The sequence below is a fragment of the Erythrolamprus reginae genome, chromosome 2 (assembly GCF_031021105.1).
Source record: "Erythrolamprus reginae isolate rEryReg1 chromosome 2, rEryReg1.hap1, whole genome shotgun sequence".
NCBI lineage: Eukaryota > Metazoa > Chordata > Lepidosauria > Squamata > Dipsadidae > Erythrolamprus > Erythrolamprus reginae.
The window spans coordinates 28783170-28805165 of NC_091951.1; the positions used below are offsets into that span (position 1 = coordinate 28783170).

The following is a 21996-nucleotide window of genomic DNA, read 5'->3' on the forward strand; positions in this document are numbered from 1 at the left end:
AAGTAAAGCTACTTCCAATTTCTTTTACAGGGAATATAATTAGAAATACCTACTCTATGGTTATAAAAATAGCTACTTTTTAATGATTACCTGATTTTTAATAATCAAAACTATAAGTCCTAACTTCATCTTTTCTCTACTTCACACAACCCTGTAAAGGGCTTCGGGACCGCCTTCTGTCGCATGAATCCCAGCGACCGGTTAGGTCCCACAGAGTTGGCCTTCTCCGGGTCCCGTCGACTAAACAATGTCATCTGGTGGGACCCAGGGGAAGAGCCTTCTCTGTGGTGGCTCCGACCCTCTGGAACCAGCTCCCCCCTGAGATTAGGATTGCCCCCATCCTCCTTGCCTTTCGTAAACTCCTTAAAACCCACCTCTGCCGTCAGGCATGGGGGAATTGAAACATCTCCCCCTGCCCATGTTGTTTTGGTGTTTGATGGATTGTGTGATTGTTTTTTATATATATTGGGGTTGCTTTTATGAATTTTTTAACCTAAAACTGTAATTAGATTGGTAAATATTAGATTTGTCACTATGTACTGTTTTTGCCATTGTTGTGACCCAGAAGAGCCTTCTCTGTGGTGGCCCCGGCCCTCTGGAACCAACTCCCCCCAGAGATTAGAATTGCCCCCACCCTCCTTGCCTTTCGTAAGCTACTTAAAACCCACCTCTGCCGCCAGGCATGGGGGAATTAAGACTTTTTTCTCCCCCTAGGCCGTTACAACTGTATACATGGTATGTTTGTATGTATGTTTGATTTTTATATATTAAGGGGCTTTAATTTGCTTTTAGTATTGGATTTTATTGTATATTGTTCATGATTGTTGTTAGCCGCCCCGAGTTTTCGGAGAGGGGCGGCATATAAATCCAATAAATCTAATCTAATCTAATCTAATCAGCAAGGAATGTAGAAAATGTATTTTTCGGATGGAGAAAAGTCCATTATTAATCTCAACAAATCCCATCACCTTCAACAACCATTTCTCCATAGAGGTCAAAGTTGAGACTTTCCACTTTAGTGCATAGAGTACAGGGGATTGTCAGCATGACAACAATAAGGGCAGAAATGTTGGTCCTAAATCATTGTGGTCATAAAGCAAGATACTCATATGATTGCCTCTGTCAAGAACCGGAATCCTGCCCCCTCCAAGTCACGATCACTAACAGAGCCCGTACATCATTAAGCAAACAGAGTGAAACAACTGCCTGCCAGCAGATAGCAGGCAGTTCGCTTCTATCCAAAAGGAAAATTTGTTGCTGGGCAGGTTTCTTTCGCTAGCCAAACATAGGATTTCACCTGTCTTCCCTGTGTGGAAGGGAACAACTGCACTGGGTCAGAGAAAGGAATCTTGGAAAGGGCTTGGACCTCACAACCATAGTTCCCTCTAAGCTGAGCAGTGAGCAATCGCTCACTTAAAAATCATCATCAACTCAGAGTTTTCCAAACCTGCCCAGAAGCCGAGAGGGAAAGAGTGAGAGGGAAGGAGAGAGAGAGGAAGAGAGAGAAACAGAGAGAAAAAAGAGAGGAAGGAAAAGAGAAAGAAAAAGAATGGGAGTAAGGAAGAGAGAAAGAAAATCAAAATCTAGTTTGAAACTAGCTCAACTATTTAAGTGGCATTTTGATATTGATAGAGTTGCCCTATTATGAGCTCACTGTTATAAACACACAGTACAGTATTTTATTTTGAAATTCTCTGAGGCAAAACAGGGTGGGTTTTTTATTTGTTTGTTTGTTTATTTATTATTTCTGTGCCGCCCAGTCCCGAAGGGACTGCCTCTCAGACACTATATTTTTCCGCCCCCCCCAAAAAAAAATTAGAGGGAACACTGCTCCCAACACATATCTCCTCCTTCATGTTCAATAATAAGACGTGTTTGATTAAAAAGAATCAGATGAAAAATTAAACTAGTTAACTGCTCAGCTGAGCTTATAATGAGAGATCAGATATGACATTCAGGATTCCTCTATGTACATCAAATTAAAGTTCATGGAATATCTTCTGTACGATAAGGGAGGGATTTTGTGTGTGACATCAACAGTCTAGCCATTAAAATGGTTTCTCCCCTATGTGTAATCTTACATGATTTATAAGGCAAGATCTGACACTGAAATCTTTCCCACAATCAGGACATTCATACGGTCTCTCTCCTGTGTGAGTCCTCTGGTGTACCACCAAATGGGAATTCTGAACAAATTTTTTACCACACTCCAGACACTCATATGGTTTTTCTCCTGTGTGAGTTCTCTGGTGTATCACAAGGGCGGAATTCTGACGGAAATGTTTCCCACAGTCCGGACACTCATGTGGTTTGTTGCCTGTATGAGTTCTTTGGTGTACCACCAGGTAAGAATTCCGACAAAAGCCTTTCCCACAATCAGGACACTTATATGGTTTCTCTCCTGTGTGAGTTCTCTGGTGTCTCACAAGAGCGGAATTCTGACAGAAACTTTTCCCACAATCCAGACACTCATGTGGTTTGTTGCCTGTGTGAGTTCTCTGGTGTACCACCAGGTAAGAATTCCGACAAAAACCTTTCCCACAATCAGGACACTTATATGGTTTCTCTCCTGTATGAGTTCTCTGATGGGCCACTAGATTGAAATTTCTACTGAAACTTTTGCCACAATTTGGACATTCGTAGGGTTTCTCTCCTGTGTGAATCCTCTGGTGAATCACCAATTTGGTATTCCGAGTGAAACTTTTCCCACACTCCAGACACTCATATGGTTTTTCTACTGTGTGAGTTCTCTGGTGTTTCACAAGGGCGGAATTCCGACGGAAACTTTTACCACAATCCAGACACTGATATGGTTTGTTGCTTGTGTGAGTTCTCTGGTGTATCTCCCGGTAAGAATTCCAACAAAAACATTTCCCACAATCAGGACATTCATATGGTTTCTCTCCTGAGTGAGTCTTCTGGTGCATAACCAAATCAGAATTTTGAATGAAACATTTGCCGCACTCCAGACATTGATATGGTTTGTTACCTGTATGAATTCTCTGGTGTGCCAGCAGGTTAGAATTCCAAGAGAAACCTTTCCCACAATCTGGACACTTATATGGTTTCTCTCCAGTGTGAGTCCTCTGATGTATTACTAGGTCAGAATTCTGAATGAACTTTTTCCCACAATGAGAACACACATACAATCTCTCTCCCGTGTGAGTCTTCTGGTGTATCGCCAGGCCAGAAGCTCGAATGAAACTTTTCCCACAATCTTGACACGCAATTGGTTTCTCTTCTGTATGAATCCTCTGGTGTATCACAAGGTTGGAGTTTTGACGGAAACATTCCCCACAATCCTGACACACAAATGGTTTCTCTCCAGTGTGAATCCTCTGGTGTATCACCAAGTTGGAATTCTGACTGAAACTTTTCCCACACTCTGGACACTCAAATGGTTTCTCTCCAGTGTGAGCCCTCTTGTGTATCACCAGGGCGGATTGCTTACTAAACCTTTTGTCACACTCTGGACACTGGTAGGGCTTTTTTTCAGTATGGGTTCTTTTATGCTCAAGAAGTTGGGACCTATAGGGAAAGGCTTTGCTACATTCAGAGCATTTGTATGGGTTTTCACCAGTGTGGATTCTCTGATGTACAATCAGTTCTGATTTGCAATCTGCGCTGATTCTGTGGAGGTTTTCCTCCACTATACCTGGGTTTTTAAGGAGGTTAAAAACATTTGTGATCCCATCTTGGATGGTACTTTGATTCAAGCTGTTTCTTTCCTCACTGGGTGAGGCCTGCATTACTGTCTCCAATGACTCATTTCTCCCCACAGTCTTCTAGATATTTTACTTTTTTTGTGTGGATTTGAAAATGTTCCTCCTTTACCTTTTCATGTAATGTTTCTGTGAGTTCCACATACAATGTTTCCAGCTCAAACCTTTTGTCCTATCGCTTGTTTCTCACTTGCCGGGATAGGAGAAAAGCTTTGTGTTTTTCTGGAAGAAAGGGTTTGCTTTCCTTCTTAGTGCCACTTCTGATTCTCAGCTCCCCAGAAGGCTCTTCTTTCGCATTCGCTTTGTCTAGAGGATTAACATAAAAGGGTTGTTTTAATTACTATTGATAAAATGGTTGCACAAGATATGAAAACATGACAAACAATGAAAGAACAAGCATGCCAAAATTAGATTAACAAGATCCAAGTTCAATAATTAATAATTAATAATTAATAATAATAATAATAATAATTTATTAGATTTGTATGCCGCCCCTCTCCGAAGACTTGGGGCGGCTCAAAACAACGATAAAAACAATATTATACTGGCACAAATCTAATATTACAAAAAACTAAAAACCCTATCATAATTAAAAACCAAACAGCACATACATACCAAACATAAATTATAATAAGCCTGGGGGAAAGGTGTCTCAAATCCCCCATGCCTAGCGGTATAGGTGGGTCTTAAGTAGTTTACGGAAGACAAGGAGCGTGGGAGCAGTTCTAATCTACGGAGGAGTTGATTCCAGAGGGCCGGGGCCGCCAGAGAAGGCTCTTCCCCTGGGGCCCGCCAGACGACATTGTTTAGTCGACGGGACCCGGAGAAGGACAACTCTGTGGGACCTTATCGGCCGCTGGGATTCGTGCGGTAGCAGGCGGTTCCGGAGGTACTCTGGTCCAATGCCATGTAGGGCTTTAAAGGTCATGACCAACACTTTGAATTGTGACCGGAAACTCATCGGCAGCCAATGCAGGCCACGGAGTGTTGTAGATACGTGGGCGAATCTTGGAAGCCCCACGATGGCTCTCGCGGCCGCGTTCTGCACAATCTGGAGTTTCCGAACACTTTTCAAAGGTAGCCCCATGTAGAGAGCATTGCAGTAATCGAACCTCGAGGTGATAAGGGCATGAGTAACTGTGAGCAATGACTCCCTGTCCAAATAGGGCCGCAACTGGTGCACCAGGCGAACCTGGGCAAATATCCCCACAATCGTGAAATTCTCTTGCTGACTCAGGCAAATTGTTATTATATATACTGGGAAGTACTGAGAATGGATTAAACAGATAACCTATATCCACAAGGAAATATAGAAACACCCTGTATGTATATATATGCACAGTGGTACCTCTTCTAAAGAACTTAATTCGTTCCACGACCAGGTTCTTAAATAGAAAAGTTTGTAAGTAGAAGCAATTTTCCCCATAGGAATCAAGGTAAAAGCAAATAATGCGTGCAAACCCATTAGGAAAGAAATAAACGCTCAGAATTTGGGTGGGAGGAGGAGGGAGAATAAGAGGACAATTGCTGCCGAAGGAAGGTGAGGGGAATTAAAAAAAAAATCCAAAACTTTAAGACTTCAAAAAAAAGGGGAGGACTCTGTGGCAGCGAGGAGCACGCACCTCCCATACACTTGGCGCGAGGCTGCCTCCTATACACTGCGCCAGAGAAAGAAACCTAGGCGGACGAGAGGGGGGAACCTCCCACTCCTTTGACCAAAAGGCGGCTGCTGCTGCTGCTACCTGCTTCCTCTTCCTTCCCATGCTGAAGGGCTCCCTTCTCCTCTTGTAGCCAGCGCCTTTCCTTCACTGTGATGACTCCTTGGTTTGGCTGAAGTTGAGTTGATCCGGCTGGGGTGAAGCACACTCTTTTGCCTTTCCGTGCTCCCACACTCCAGGAGGCAAGCTCACGCCAGGTGTACGGCAGGCAACGTGAGGGAGTCACCACAGCAAAGTGGTTTATTCCCTCTCCAAGCACCCAGAGAAAGGAAAATGCTTTGTTCACTCTGGACTGCCAGAGCCTCCTTAAGCACCATGGAAAGGCTCCTCTGGCAGCCCAGAAAAGCCCGAGATGGCCAGGATTAAAGGGGGAATGGCAGGAAACTGGCTGGGCCTTCGTGCCACTCAAATTTTCTGGGAAATTTTTCCAGGCTTGGGTTCTTAAGTAGAAAATGGTTCTTAAGAAGAGGCAAAAAAAATCTTGAACACCCAGTTCTTATCTAGAAAAGTTCTTAAGTACAGGCGTTCTTAAGTAGAGATACCACTGTATGTATGTTTGTACATAGAAACATAGAAGACTGACGGCAGAAAAAGACCTCATGGTCCATCTAGTCTGCCCTTATACTATTTTCTGTATTTTATCTTAGGATGGATCTCTGTTTATCCCAGGCATGTTTAAATTCAGTTAATGTGTGTGTTGAAAATCCGTGTGTATTTTTTGTTTGAAAAAAAGTCTCAGAAATAGGAACAAAGAATATGTGGCCATTAACAGAGGAAATGGTACCCAAGACCTCTGCAAGATTTAAAGCATTGGTTTTAGCCCATGAAGGAGCAGTGGTTAGAACGAAGTATTAAACGCTATCATTGCTTAGTGGCAGGCTCAGCCTTCCATCCTTCCGAGATCAGTAAAATGAGGATCCAAATAATTGGGGCAATATGCTGACTCTGTAAACCGCTCAGCTTCAACACTACGAAGCGGAATATAAGTCTAAGTCAGTGTTTTTCAATCAGGAAAGGCAAAAGCAGGTCCACCTTTCAATCCCGCCTGCTTCTGCAGCGGGGCAGCCTCTTCCTCTGTCTTATGTCCGGCAGATCAATTATGCTCAGCAGCAGCAATCACCACTCAGGAAGAGGAGTGGCAGCGGCGTTAGCGCCAACAGCAGCAGCAGAACCCCTCTAGCCGCTAGGGGCGCTGCTGCTGCTGTCAGTGCCAACGCTGCTGCCGCCGCCACTCCTCCTCCTGCTTGGCAGCTGCCGAGCATGATTGATCTGCTGGACATGAGACGGAAGAAGAGGCTTCCCCGCTGCAGAAGCGGGCAGGAATGAGGTGGGCACCTGCCTTGCCTTCTTATTAAGATGTGGAACTTAATAAGAAGGCAGCGGGGCCAAAGTGCGGGCTGCAGCGGCAGGAGGAGGAAGAGGAGGCAGCGGGAGCAGTTGCCTTTCCAGCACCTCCGACGCGCAGCTTCCCAGTCCAGGGCGGAGGCACACCAGGCGGCTCAAGGTTCTCTCCCACTCCTCCTCATGCCTCCTTCCTGCGCCTACGTACATGCCGCCGTGCTTGGCCAACTCATTTTCTCCTTTTTCCCTGTACAGGGCACTCTAAGAGAGCTCACCCTACTACTCCCCTCATGCTCGAGGTCTGAGAGGGCAGGAGGAGCGGAAGGCGGAGTGGAAGGTGTCCGCTCCCGCTTTGCCTTCACTCTGACTCTCCCACCGGCCCTCCCAGCCGCCCAAAATAGGGAGGGAAAGCGGATGGAATGGAGTGAACGGCCTCCGCTTATTGCCCTGCTCCAGCCCGGTACTCCTGGCGAGGTTAAGCAGTGCATCCTCTCTCTCTCTCTCCCTCTCTCTGCTACTCCGCAGCCACGGACCCCCACACGGTAGCAGCACTTATTGATTCTGCCTCCATCCTCTAAGGCTGCATTACTATTATTATTAGTCTTCTCATCATTCCTATCACCGACCTCCCACTTATGACTGTAAGTTGTTGCTTGTATCCTTATGATTTACATTGATTTTTTTCTTGATTGCTTATTTGTACCCTATGATAATCATTAAGTGTTGTACCTCATGATTCTTGATAAATGTATCTTTTTTTATGTACACTGAGAGCATATGCACCAAAGACAATTTCCTTGTGTGTGCAATCACACTTGGCCAATAATAGAATTCTATTTCAGCTTCAGGATGTACAGCTTAATGCAGTGTTTTTCAACCAGGGTTCCGCCAGAAATCTGATGACACCAATGGGTTCCCCTGAAGAAAAAAGGTTTGTTTAAATACTGGTCTAAGTGATATTGCTATTTTGCCCATGAAATTCCTCACTTGCCAAGAAAACTACATGCTGATAAAACACCACAAGGAGCCAACCCCTTTTTAAATCTCCACCCTCCGCAGAAAATTGAAGCCGCTTAAAGCATGCAGCACCAGTGCAATAAAATTTGGTTGGGCGGGTGGGAGGAATATGTGGCAGACTGCATATTTCAGCATATGGCATCGGACCAAAATACCTCCGGGACCACTTTCTGCCGCACGAAGCCCAGCGGCCAATCAGGTCCCAGAGTTGGCCTTCTCCGGGTCCCGTCGACTAAACAATGCCGTCTGGCGGGACCCAGGGGCAGAGCCTTCTCTGTGGCGGCACCGGCCCTCTGGAACCAACTCCCCCCGGAGATTTGAATTGGCCCTACTCTTCCTGCCTTCCACAAGATGTTGAAGACTTATTTATATCGCCAGTCATGGGGGGAATAACTATCTCTTCCTCCCACCACCACCTTTTTTCCCTGACTGTAATCCATGAGAATGGTGTGACTATGCAGTAATGATTGTTTTTAATATCTATGGCTTTTAAATTTCGTTTTTTAATTTATATTGGATTTGTACTCTATATATTGTATTGTTGTGAGCCGCCCCGAGTCTTCGGAGAGGGGCGGCATACAAATCTAATAAATACTTAATATGTGGTGGCAAGTGCTTAAAGAGCAGTATTGCAGGCTAACTCACTGCCCACAGCCAGGAGTTTGATGCTGACCGGTTCAAGGTTGACTCAGCTTTCCATGTTTCCAAGGTCAGTAAAACGAAGACTCAGACTGTTGGGGGCAATATGCGAAGTAAAGGGTTCCTGCCAATACGGCTAATTGCACATATCTTTGCAGCTCTGGTGCATGAGAACGCACATGCGCATCTGTTTCAGTATTTTTTTCTTTTCGCACAAAAAACCTCACCAAAACACACATGCACATGCGTTCCCGCGATTAGCCATACCAGAAAGAACTCACTATTGAATATGCTGACTCTGTAAACTACTTGGAACCCTGGGGGGAGCCGATTCCAGAGGGTCGGGGCCGCCACAGAGAAGGCTCTTCCCCTGGGACCCGCCAAACGACATTGTTTGGTCGACGGGACCCGGAGAAGACCAACTCTGTGGGACCTAATCGGTTGCTGGGATGTTGTTAGCCTGGTTGTCAGTTAGCCATAAAGTTTAATGGGCTATTCTCTTTTGGTTGTTGTTTTTTACAAATCCTTTTAGAAACATTTCTTCTACCATATATAGGCTATCACTCCCTCTTTCCTAGACCCCATTTTCTAAACCCTGCTGCATACTGTTCCCCTCCCTGGAGACTTCCTTGCAGATCAATTTACAAAGGAACATGGCATTTAGCAGATCTAAAATTTCTTCCTTCGGGTATGCTGGTTGTTCTTGGATGCAGTTGGCTCCTTTAGAGTGTCTGGCTTAGTGGTGCTACCATGGAATAAATCCTTTGGAGCTTTGGGAAATCAGTTTTTGAAGTTTTGGGATATAGAGAGTTTTGATTTCCACTGAGAGCCGCCCTTAAAAAATATGATTGTGTCATTCTTTAAACCTTAGAAACATAGAAGACTGACGGCAGAAAAAGACCTCATGATCCATCCAGTCTGCCCTTATACTATTTTTTGTATTTTATCAGTGTGAATCTCTGGGGGGAGCTGATTTCAGAGGGCTGGGGGCCCCACAGAGAAGGCTCTTCCCCTAAGTCCCGCCAGCTGACATTGTTTGTTCAATGGGACCCTAAGGAGACCAACTCTGTGGGACCTCACCAGTCGCTGGGATTCATGCGGCAGAAGGTGGTCTCGGAGATAAGTCTTTTACAGCCTTCTCTAAGCAGTTTACAGAATCAGCCTATTGCCCCAACAATTTGGGTCCTCATTTTACCCACCTTGGAAGGAATGAAAGGATGAGTCAATGCTGAGCCGATGGTGCGATATGAACTACTGAGCTACAACTTAGCAGTTAGCTGAATTGAGCCTGCAGTAATGCACTCTAACCACTGTGCCACCCTGGAAAAACCAGGAGAGTCCCCACACACACACACACAACCAGGACCGCTAAACACACACCAAAACACAGCATGGGTGCAGAGTTCGAGATTTAACCAATGACAAGAGGCAAATGGAAAGGTCCTTCAGGTTCAATGTTTCTCAGGAGCTGGACGGTAGGGAATCCTTCAAGTTGTAAGGCACCGGGAGGGGACCAGCTTTTGAGGGCAGTTTTCACTCTTCCAAGGCGAAGTGAGAGCAAGTCTATGGAAGAAATAATTCTCTCTCTCTCACACACACACACCACTCTCTCTTTTTCTTTTTAATCTTCTCTGTCTCCTTCTTGCATTTGTAAAACACTCTTGAAGACACGGCTGCTTTCCAGAGAGGGACGGTCACTTCAAACGTACTGCAAGGAATTCAGGCTTTCTAGCTCGACTTCGATGGAGATGATGTGATGGCCGGGAACCATGGCTAGGCCCAGGACTCGGGGCTCCCCTGCCGAGAAGGAGTCAGTGGGCTTCAAGTATTCTTGGGCAGAACCCAGGATGACGTTGCAGTCCCGGTCAGTGCACAAGAAACAGCCCACCAGGGCCCGTCCATCCGTCATACGAATCCGCAGGCTCTTGTTCAGAAGGTTCTCTAGCTTACGGCGGGCACGCAGGTAAGGCGAGTCAGCTGTTTCTTCCACGGGGTCCTCGGGGCCGCTGTTTCCGCAGCCGTTTTCGCCCGACTCCCGAGGAAGCTGCCTCAGCATCGGTTCCTGGGCGGAAGGGGCCGCCATCTTGCCGAGGGAGTTAGGCAGAGTCGTTGGAATCTACCAACTCTTGCCACACATTTCTCCCGCCAAAATGTATTGCAATCAGTTTCCCTACTGCTGGATAAAACGTGGAGCAAACAAAAAAAACGTGCTCCCGGCTTCTCCTCCCACCTGCTCCCAACTCACCTTCTAGCTGCCGCTTTGACTGGGGGGAGGGGGAATAGGACAACCCCGGCTATTTTCTCATCAGGAAGCCGGAAGAGGAAGTTTCCCCGTGCATCTCATTTACAAATTCCCTCTAGCAATCCACGACTCGGTGATCCTGATTCCTTGCAGTTCAGCTACAGAGGCTTGCGGCTATCCAGGCGCCCTTAATGCCTAATCTTAGAGCGCCATCTAGCCAGCAATAGCTTCATCAGAATAGATGGGTGCTTGCTGGCTCCGAAAAGTTCCTGAAGTTTTTGTTTTGTGGCGCAGCCCGTAAAGGATTAACAGCGTGCCATCTTCAACCTATTAATAGAATAATACGGGACAAAACTTGGAAGTGTCTCCCACGTTGTTTCCAATGACATTTGGATAGGACATACAGAATGACATTTGGATAGGACATACGTCCCCTGTCCTATTGCTCTCCTATATCTCCTATACCTTTCTTCTATTCCTATATCTCTTCTTCTATTCTTTCATTGATATGTTGTATTACTATACCTTCTTTTCTATTATTTCTTAGATATATTTTACTATGAGTATCTCCTCTATAACCTTAATCATGTATTTTACTATGTGTATATAGATATATACCCACTAAAACCCTCATTGTGTATTGGACAAAATAAATAAATAAATAAATATAAATAAATAAATACTGTCACCCTCTCTGTATTACTATTATGCTATCTGTTCACTAGAGCAGTGTTTCCCAACCTTGGCAACTTGAAGATATTTGGACTTCAACTATCAGAATTCCACAGCCAGCGAATGCTGGCTGGGGAATTCTGGGAGTTGAAGTCCAGATATTTTCAAGTTGCCAAGGTTGGGAAACACTGCACTAGAGCAGCCGTTCCCAATTTCCAGAGTGTTAAGATTTCAGCCTTGAGAATTTTATTTTTATTTTATTTATTTTATTTCATTTGTCAAGTACGTATTGGTAGTATGCAAAAAAATAGCACTGTTTATATACATGATATTGGTTTTAATAAAAGAGAAACATTAGGACAGGGACTGTAGGCACGCTGGTGCACTTATGCATGCCCCTTGCTGACCTCTTTAGGAATCACGTACGGTCCACAGTGGATAGTCTAAGGGTAAAGTTTTGGGCGGTTGGGGATGAAACAACAGTGCCTTCCGACCCCTGTCCTATTGTCTCTCCTATATCTCCTATATCTTCTCTTCTATACCTATATCTTTTCTTCTAATTTTCTCATTGACATATTTTATTCCTATACTATCTCCTCTTTTCTTTCTCTAATATATTTTACTTGAAGGTATTCCCTATTACCTTCATTGTGTATTATTGTGTATTGGACAAAATAAACAGACAGACAACTAAATTAAAAACTCGGTTGCTGAAGTCGTATTTTCTACAGTCTAGTTGGAACTGTTGACTGAGTTTGTATCTGTTGTGTGCTCATGTATTGTTGTGGTTGAAGCTAACGTAGTCATTGACAGGAAGGACATTGTAGCAGATGATTTTGTGGGCTATGCTTTGGTCATGTTTAAGGTGACTTGGTTCTAAGCTTTCTAAGCCTAGGATGATGCGCAAATAGGAAATGAGAGACTGGCCTAAACGATTGCCAGCTTCATCCCATTAACAAAACAGTGAAATATGGGACAAAACTTTGAAGTTCCCACACATGTTGCTTCCAAACACATCTACCCAGGATGTATTATTTTCCATCTTCATTCTAGCAGGGCCTAAATCTCATTAGAAGGCAGAATTCCTGAGCAGCCTTCCCAGTGTCCAGACCAGTTAAGATTCCACCATTATATACCTAGGCAGCTTGGTGAAAATCTTTGGAGAGTGCAAACACTCGTGCCATAGGTGTGTCATCACTGCCCTAGATTAACTGTGGAACGTTTGTGATATGAGCTGCACTGGATAGGTCTTTTTACAGGTACAATTCAAGTTATTGGTCATCCCCTTTAAAGCTATTATAGCAATAGCATTGAGACACATACCACCACAGAATGCTTTTATAGCAGTCTTCGTTTACCTATCCCACAATAATCTGGGTCCTCATTTTACGGATCTCACAAGGGCAGAAAGCTGTCAACCTCAAGCCCCATCAGGATCCAATTGTAGGCTGTGGATGGAGTCAGCTGGCAATCCTGCATCCTAAGCACTGCACCACCAGGCACCTGTCATTATTCTCCTACTTTTATATTCTTTTAATATATATACTTGTTCTACTGGTTGAGATGCTGGGTGGATGATCCTTGTCCATTCCTTTAAATTTTGATGATAGGAGCTTGGATATCAACCTTTTCTACTGCAGCTCCAGCTGACATTGGAACATCATCTTTCGGCTGTGGCGAGGGGGGCGTTTGCCCAGGTTCGCCTGGTGCACCAATTGCGGCCCTATTTGGACAGGGAGTCACTGCTCACAGTCACTCATGCCCTCATCACCTCGAGGTTCGACTACTGCAACACTCTCTACATGGGGCTACCTTTGAAAAGTGTTCGGAAACTTCAGATCATGCAGAATGCGGCCGCAAGAGCCATCGTGGGGCTTCCTAGATTCGCCCACGTTTCTGCAAAACTCTGTGGCCTGCACTGGCTGCCAATCGGTTTCCGGTCACAATTCAAAGTGTTGGTAATGACCTTTAAAGCCCTACATGGCATTGGGCCAGAATACATCTGGAACCGCCTTCTACCGCATGAATCCCAGCGGTCGATAAGGTCCCACGGAGTTGGCCTTCTCCGGGTCCTGTCGACCAATGTCGTTTGGCGGGCCCCAGGGGAAGAGCCTTCTCTGTGGTGGCCCCGGCCCTCTGGAACCAACTCCCCCCAGAGATTAGAACGGCCCCCACCCTCCTTGTCTTTCACAAATTACATAAGACCCACCTTTGTCGCCAGGCATGGGGGAGTTAAGTTATCCTTTCCCCCTAGGCTATTACAAGTTATGCATGGTATGTTTGTGTGTATGTTTGGTTTTTTTATAATAAGGGTTTTTTAGTTGTTTTTATTAATTGGATTGTTCATGTTGTTTTACCACTGTTGTTAGCCGCCCCGAGTCTGTGGAGAGGGGCGGCATACAAATCCAATAAATGAAATAAAAATAAAAATATTTCCCATAGACCTTTTAATGGGAGCTATTTCTCATAAAATTTGGCAGGCCTTTCTCCTCCTTAAGGTTTTTTCTCTCGGGTCAATTCTAGAACGCAGTGCTCACCTGTTTCTTAGCTGAGAGAGCCAGTCTGTGTAGCTCTAAACCAGAGGTGGGTTACTCCGGGTTTGCACTTGTTCTATAGAACCGGGAGCAAAGTGCTGGTGATGTCACGATGACATCACAGAACCAGTTCTGTAGCTGCCAGTCTGTGGATGCCACTATCGTTTTTGGGGATTTTAAATATATATATATATACATATATTGGAATTTTTTTCTGAACTTTTTTCTTCTGTGCATGCACACAAGCCGAGTTTCTTGCTCTGTGCATGCACTGCCATCTTGGTTTCTGGTTTTTTTTTTGTTTTTTTTTAAAGAATTTTTGGCACTGTGCATGAGCTTGTGCACTTTGCTGAGGCGTGGCCACACAGCACGGCAGGAAGCAAACTGGAAGAAAATTAGAACCCACCCATGCTAGACCTAGATGCGCAGAAAGCTGTTACTATTCCACCAAAGTGGTACCTATTAATATACTAACATTTGCATCTTTTCAAAGAGTGGAGCTCTTGCCTCACAATCAGGAGGCTGCAGTGGTTGTAAGTGCGAAAAATGGTCATAAGTCAATTTATTTACATAGAAACATAGAAGACTGACGGCAGAAAAAGACCTCATGATCCATCTAGTCTGCCCTTATACTATTTCCTGTATTTTTATCTTAGGATGGATATATGTTTATCCCAGGCATGTTTAAATTCAGTTACTGTGGATTTACCAACCACCTCTGCTGGAAGTTTGTTCCAAGGATCTACTACTCTTTCAGTAAAATAATATTTTCTCATGTTGCTTTTGATCTTTCCCCCAACTAACTTCAGATTGTGTCCCCTTGTTCTTGTATTCACTTTAACATATTTAAATGTTTCAATCATGTCCCCCCCTTTTCCTTCTGTCCTCCAGACTATACAGATTGAGTTCATCAAGTCTTTCCTGATACGTTTTACGCTTAAGACCTTCCACCATTCTTGTAGCCCGTCTTTGGACCCGTTCAATTTTGTCTATATCTTTTTGTAGGTGAGGTCTCCAGAACTGAACACAGTATTCCAAATGTGGTCTCACCAGCGCTCTATATAAGGGGATCACAATCTCCCTCTTCCTACTTGTTATACCTCTAGCTATGCAGCCAAGCATTCTACTTGCTTTTCCTACCGCCCGACCCCACTGCTCACCCATTTTGAAACTTTTCAGTGCTGTTGTGACTTGATGAATTGTTGTAAATTGAGGATTACCAGTACATACCAGGGTCTGGTAGATTGCTCTGCATTTTTGCCATTTGCAATATATTCTGCATTAGGTTGGGCCAACAAGTATATTTTCTGATTAAATAAAGATAGATACATGCATATTTTTATTCTGCCTTCATCGTCTGTAGGAATAACTCAAGGCAGCAAAGGTATCTCCTCTGTCTACCTCCTATGATTCCAAGTTATTTCTTGCTAGCTTGGGATTTATTAAAGCTTGAAATTTTGTGACCGCCCAGGTTGAAGACAACTGAAACTTTGCAAACTGATCAAAAAGCAACCCCCACGCCCACCCTAAAGCAATTTTTGCAGCAATTGCACAATTTCTGCTAAATATCTTGTTAAGATGTTTAAATTTAATACCTGGAACAGTGGGGTTGTATAATGAGCCAGAATACACAATTATAATTGATTGGTAAGAGTGCTGGCTCCTGTTTGAAGCAATCTGTGCTGTGATTGGTTGCTGTGGGTATGAAGGAGTTTCCCTTCCCTCCCCCCTATTTTCTCTGCGCTCTGTGATTAAACTCATGGTGTTCCTTTTCGCCCGACTATCTTTTTTGTTGTAAATATAGATTACCGTAATATATATTTGTGTCATGATTTGCTGAATTTTTTAACAAATTAAGGGAGACTAGGATAGATCTATTTCGCCCTTGTTCTGGCCTCATCAGCTAGCCATACCCTCTCACTGGGATTTGAACTTGCAGCATTTGCCTTGTAAGGCAGAGAATTAGTGAGAGGGTATGGCTAGCTGATGAGGCCAGAACAAGGCCAAAATAGATCTATCCTACTCTCTGTTGTGATTCCGTCTGAGGCTCCTCAGGGACCGGCTGCGTTTCTGCTGGATCCATGCCCGGAGGAGGAGGACAGTGAACAGGAGGGGGAGGAACTGGCAGACGGGGGAGAGGAAAGTCAGGAAGAGGATGAGGGAGAGCAGCCTGAGAGCCCCGGGGGGGCCTCTCCCCAGCCAGTAGCCTGGACTCATTGGATGGGGAAGCACAGGCTATAATTGACATGAGACAGCGACGTGCAGCTCAGAGACGGGACCAATTAGAAAGGTATTTGCACCACTGAATTGGCAACAGCTGGGTTTGGGTGTGGTTCTGCTCAGCAGGGTTTAAAAGGCAGGCCAGCCCTTGAAGCCATGTGGAGCGTTATCAACTGGAAGTTCTGTGACCCTGCTTCGCTTCTCGGCGTCTCTGATCTCGGCTTGTGGCCTAGAAGTCTGGAAGACTTGGGGGAGGCGTAGGTTTGTTATCTCCAGCGTTGTTTTTGACAGCAAGAATCCTGTTTTACTTCATGGCCTTCGTGAAACCTCTGTGAAGTTCCAGAGTGTTCCTGTTTGTAAGAACAGTTTCTGTTACCTGTGTTTGCTTTGAATTATATAAACTGCCTTTGCTTTTTACCAGTGTGTCTGGATTCTCTTTTTGGTTGGTGTTGGCTTCCGGAGGGACCCAGACAGAACACTCTCCCTTAATTTAAAAAAATAATTCAGCAAAACATGTCACACATACAGAATATAGTTTGTCAGCTATGCATAAATTAACTGCCTTGGAAATGGACCTGGGTTGGGCCGAGAGCAGAAAGGAAGCTGTGATGCTCCTTCAATATACCAGGGTGATTCGACAGAAAAAACATATCATATATATTTATTTACATAAATTTACAAGATTGTGTAAGCATCTATGACTTCATTTGGACATTGGCTGCGTGGTTCCCTAACATATCTATAAATCCTCCCATTCCCATACAGTGGTACCTCTACCTAAGAACGCCTCTACTTAAGAACTTTTCTAGATAAAATCCGGGTGTTCAAGATTTTTTTGCCTCTTCTCAAGAACCATTTTCTCCTTAAGAAAGAACCCATGCCCGGAAAAATTTCCCAGGAAATTTGAGAGCAGTACAAAGGCCCGGCCAATTTTCTGCAATTCCCTTTAATCCCGGCCATCTCGGGCTTTTCTGGGCTGCCAGAGGAGCCTTTCGGTGGTGCTTAAGGAGGTTTTGACGGCCCAGAGCGAACACAGGGAGGCGTGTGCTCCTCCTTGCCACCTCAGAGTCCCTCTTTTTTTCCTTTTAAAACTTAAACTTAAACCTTAATCCCCTCACATCCTGGACACAAATTGTTTCAACTCCTACCCTCAAAACGTCTCTACAGAGCACTGCACACCAAGACAACTAGACACAAGAACAGGTTTTTTCCGAACGCTATCACTCTACTAAACAAATAATTCCCTCAACACTATCAGACTTTCTACTAAATCTGCACTTCTATTCTACTAGTTTTTCTCATCATTCCTTTCACCCATTTCCTCCCATGTTGACTGTATGACTGTAACTTCTTGCTTATATCCTAAGATTTTTATTAATATTGCTTCTTCATTGCTTATTTGACCCCTATGACAATCATTAAGTGTTGTACCACATGATTTTTGACAAATGTATATTTTATTTTATGTATGCTGAGAGCATATGCACCAAGACAAATTCCTTGTGTGTCCAATCACACTTGGCCAATAAAAATTCTATTCTATTCTATTCTATCCTAAAGTTTTGGATTTTTTTATTCCCTCACCTTCCTTTGGCAGCGACTGCTGTCCTCTTCTTCTTCATCCTCTTCCTCCCACCCAAATTCCGAGCTTTTATTTCTTTCCTAATGGGTTTGCACACATTATTTGCTTTTACATTGATTCCTAAGGGAAAAATTGCTTCTACTTACAAACTGGTCACGGAACGAATTAAATTCTTAAGTAGAGGTAGCACTGTAAATGCATTAACTTTTATCAAACTAATATTTGCCAATTTTCTTCTCCTGTCATATCTAATACATGTCTGATTGAAAAGCATGTTAGGAAATTAACTAATTTCTCAGATGCCTTTCAAAATGGACGTCAGACTTGAAATTCAACTCTTCTCTACACCCATCACTTTCGGCACCAAATGGATTTTCTTATGTGCAGCAAGGGAAGAATTTTGTGAGAAGCATTGTCCACACTCTGGACATTTGAATGGTTTCTCCCCTATATGTAAACCTACATGATTTATGAGGCCAGACCGAGTACTGAAACCTTTCCCGCAATCCGGACACTCATACGGTTTCTCCCCTGTGTGAATCCTCTGATGTATCAACAAGTCAGATTTCCAACTAAAATTTTTCCCACAGTCCGGACACTCATAAGGTTTTTCTCCTGTGTGCAACTTCATGTGGCTGTTCAGATTCGATCTAGTATTGAAACTTTTTCCACACTCTGGGCAATCATATGGCTTCTCTCCTGTGTGAGTCCTCCGATGTATCATCAGATTGGAATTCCGACTCAAACATTTCCCACAATCGGGACATTGATACAGAATGCCTCCTATGTGAGCCCTCTGGTGTCTCGTCAGGTTGGAAATCCGACTAAAACTTTTGTCACAAACTGGACATTCAAAGGGTTTCTCTCCTGTGTGAATCCTCTGGTGTATCACCAGGTAAGAGTTCTGACTGAAACTTTTCTGACAATAGAGACACTCATACGGTTTCTCTCCTGTGTGGGTTCTCCGGTGTATCACCAAGTCAGAATTTCTAGTGAAAATTTTCCCGCAATCTGGACACTCATACGGTTTCTCCCCAGTATGAATCCTTTGGTGTATCACCAGGTCAGAATTCCAATTGAAACTTTTCCCACAATCCAGACACTCACATGGTTTCTGCCCTGTGTGAGTCCACTCATGGACCATTAGGTGGGAGTGCTGACTAAAGCTTTTCCCACAATCTCTACACTTATATGGTTTGTCTCCCGAATGAATCCTCTGGTGTATTACTAGGTCAGAATTCCGAATGAATTTTTCCCCACAATGAGAACACACATACAATTTCTCTCCTGTGTGAGTCTTCTGGTGTATCACCAGGTCAGAAGCTCGAATGAAACTTTTCCCACAATCTTGACACACAAATGGTTTCTCTCCCATATGAATCCTCTGGTGTATCACCAGGTTGGAGTTTTGATGGAAACTTTTCCCACAATCCTGACACACATATGGTTTCTCCCCAGTGTGAGTCCTCTGGTGTATCACCAAGTTGGAATTCTGACTGAAACTTTTCCCACACTCTGGACACTCAAATGGTTTCTCTCCAGTGTGAGCCCTCTTGTGCATCGCCAGGGTGGCATGCTTACTAAACCTTTTGTCACACTCTGGACACTGGTAGGGCTTTTCTCCAGTATGGGTTCTTTTATGCTCAAGAAGTTGGGACCTATAGGGAAAGGCTTTGCTACATTCAGAGCATTTGTATGGGTTTTCACCAGTGTGGATTCTCCGATGTATAATCAGCTTTGATTTGAAATCTGCGCTTTTCCCACAATGCGCACGTCTGTGGAGGTTTTCATCCACTATGCCTGGGTTTTTAAGGAGGTTAAAAATATTTGTGATCCCATCTTGGATGGTACTTTGATTCAAGCTGTTTCTTTCCTCACGGGGTGAGGCCTGCATTACTGTCTCCAATGACTGATTTCTCCCCACAGACTTCTATTTTCCTTTTTTTTTTGTGGATTTGAAAATGTTCCTCCTTTACCTTTCCATGCAATGTTTCTGTGAGTTCCACATACAATATTTCCAGCTCAAATCTTATGTCCTATCGCTTGTTTCTCACTTGCCAGGATAGGAGAAAAGCTTTGTGTTTTTCTGGAAGAAAGAGTTTGCTTTCCTTTTTAGTGCCACTTCTGATTCTCAGCTGACCAGAAGGCTCTTCTTTCGCATTCTCTTTGTCTAGAGGATTAAAATAGAAGGGTTGTTTTAATTAGTATTTATAAAATGGTTGCACAAACAATGAAAGAACAAACATGCCAAAATTAGATTAGCACCTTAACTGCTAACATTCATTATGAGACATAGCACGATCCAAGTTCAAATATCCCCACAATCGCAAAATTCTCTTGAAATTGTTGACTGTTTTTTAATGTATTAATTGGATTGCTATTATTGATTCTTGTTTTTTGTACATGTTGTGAGCCGCCCTGAGTCCTCAGAGAGGAGCAGCATAGAAATCCAATTAAATAAATGAATGAATGAAACATAGAAACATAGAAGACTGACGGCAGAAAAAGACCTCATGGTCCATCTAGTCTGCCCTTATACTATTTCCTGTATTTTATCTTACAATGGATATATGTTTATCCCAGGCATGTTTAAATTCAGTTACTGTGGATTTACCAACCACGTCTGCTGGAAGTTTGTTCCAAGGATCTACTACCCTTTCAGTAAATGAATGAATGAATGAATGAATGAATGAATGAATGAATCTGGGAAGTACTGAGAATGATTAAACAGATAACATATGTCCACGAGGAAATACAGAAACACTCTCCTGTATGTATATGTATGTATGTCTACGGAGAGGGGCGGCATTCAAATCAAATCAAATCAAATCAAATCAAACCAAACCAAACCAAATTAAAAACAAATAAATAAATATTGAAAATCCGTGGGTATTTTTTTTTTTTTTAAAGTCTCAGAAATAGGTACAAAGAATATGTGGGCATTAAAGAGGAAATGGTACCCAAGACCTCTGCAAGATTTAAAACATTGGTTTTAGCCCATGAAGGAGCAGTGGTTAGAATGAAGAATTAAAAGCTATCACTGCTCCGTGGCGGGAATTCTTTCTGACTGGCTCAACCTTCCATCCTTCCGAGGTCAGTAAAATGGAGACCCAAATAATTGGGGCAATATGCTGACTCTGTAAACCGCTCAGCAAAGACTGTAAAACACTATAAAGTGGAGGGAGGCAGGCCCAGGGAAAGAGGGAGGCACAGAGGTCAGCAAGACTGCTTGAGAGGAGCAGCTCCACTTCTCCACACAAGGAACAGATGCTGGGTAAAAGTCTGTTTCTTGGGAGCACCTCCTTGTTTTGGTGTGTGTTGCGTGTGTTCCCTGTCAGTCTTTGGAATGTTCGGACTCAGAGGATAGGGATGAAATGGAAACTGTCAATTTACCCGATTTAAGAGATGAAGAGAATTTTGGTGAGGAGGAGGAGATGGCAGAACAGCCTTCAAATGAAAGTATGCAGACAGATGTATCTTCGGAAGCTCTCTCACAACCCCCAGTGATGGAGTACCCACAACCTCTGCAACCTTAACTTGAGACTTTTCCAATCTTCCCACCAGCGGAAAATTGCAGCCACCAGTTTCACAGCGTGCACCACCAGTGGGCTTAAAATTGGGCAGGGGAGGAACCTGCAGCACCAGCAGCTAACACGCTTCAGCCCCCTTGCTTCTCTGCTTCCAGGCCGTGGAGGAAACCAAACAGCCCGACTTGCTCCCCGACTCTCCCCCGACCTGCCTCCAAGTCACCTTCAGCTGCTGCTTCGATCCTCGGAAGAGCACAAAAGCCGCTCTGCACCCCACCTTCCTCCCATGGGTCTTCCGGGAGAGGAAGTTCTTCTGTGATTCTTTCTAGCAATTCGGTACTCGATGGTTTAAACTCCTCTATTATGCATGTTTCAGGCACAGATGTTATAGTTGACTGCCAACTCCAGATTGCGGCAGAAAAGCACTCTTGTCCCGTCTCCACCTAAGGTGTTTGCAAGATGTTTTCCCTGTGTAAATGCTGTCAAATCGTTTTTCACTTCTAGCAACTGACCTTTGCAAGTGAGCCAAGTGAAATAGTGAAATGTGATGCTACTAGGCTTACCAAGATTAGATATGTGCTGAGCCCTAAATTTATTTTATTTTATTTTATAAAATTATTTTTAATTGATTTAAAACAATCCAATGTACAAAATACAAAACATACACATCTAAGAGGCCAGCATGCACAAAAAGGGGAGGGGAATTTTTCCTCTAAATTTATTTTTTAAAGGACATATTTTTATTTTATTTATTTTTCAAAATGTGTACATAACAGGTGTAA

General features: G+C 43.8%; 2 protein-coding genes across 5 annotated transcripts; both read right to left on the reverse strand.

Annotated features, from left to right (window-relative positions):
• Positions 1-1677: 1677 nt before the first annotated feature.
• Positions 1678-21470, reverse strand: LOC139160091 (zinc finger protein 420-like). Of its 4 annotated transcripts, XM_070737624.1 has the most exons (3): positions 18475-19677; positions 18177-18390; positions 1678-3619 (listed from the first exon to the last, which is right to left on the reverse strand). In XM_070737624.1, exons 1-3 carry the CDS (start codon positions 19579-19581, stop codon positions 2049-2051), a joined length of 2892 nt encoding a protein of 963 aa, XP_070593725.1. In that variant the 5' UTR covers positions 19582-19677; the 3' UTR covers positions 1678-2048. The 4 variants fall into 4 exon arrangements, with proteins under 4 accessions (XP_070593725.1, XP_070593723.1, XP_070593722.1 ...); XM_070737622.1 differs by lacking the exons at positions 18177-18390; positions 18475-19677 and adding an exon at positions 10683-10763 and having other exon boundaries at positions 1678-4028; XM_070737621.1 differs by lacking the exons at positions 18177-18390; positions 18475-19677 and adding an exon at positions 9818-9881 and having other exon boundaries at positions 1678-4028.
• Positions 9834-10520, reverse strand: LOC139160092 (N-alpha-acetyltransferase 38, NatC auxiliary subunit-like). The gene has a single exon (XM_070737625.1). The coding sequence runs from the start codon at positions 10518-10520 to the stop codon at positions 10137-10139; it is 384 nt and encodes a 127-aa protein (XP_070593726.1). The 3' UTR covers positions 9834-10136.
• Positions 21471-21996: the final 526 nt, after the last annotated feature.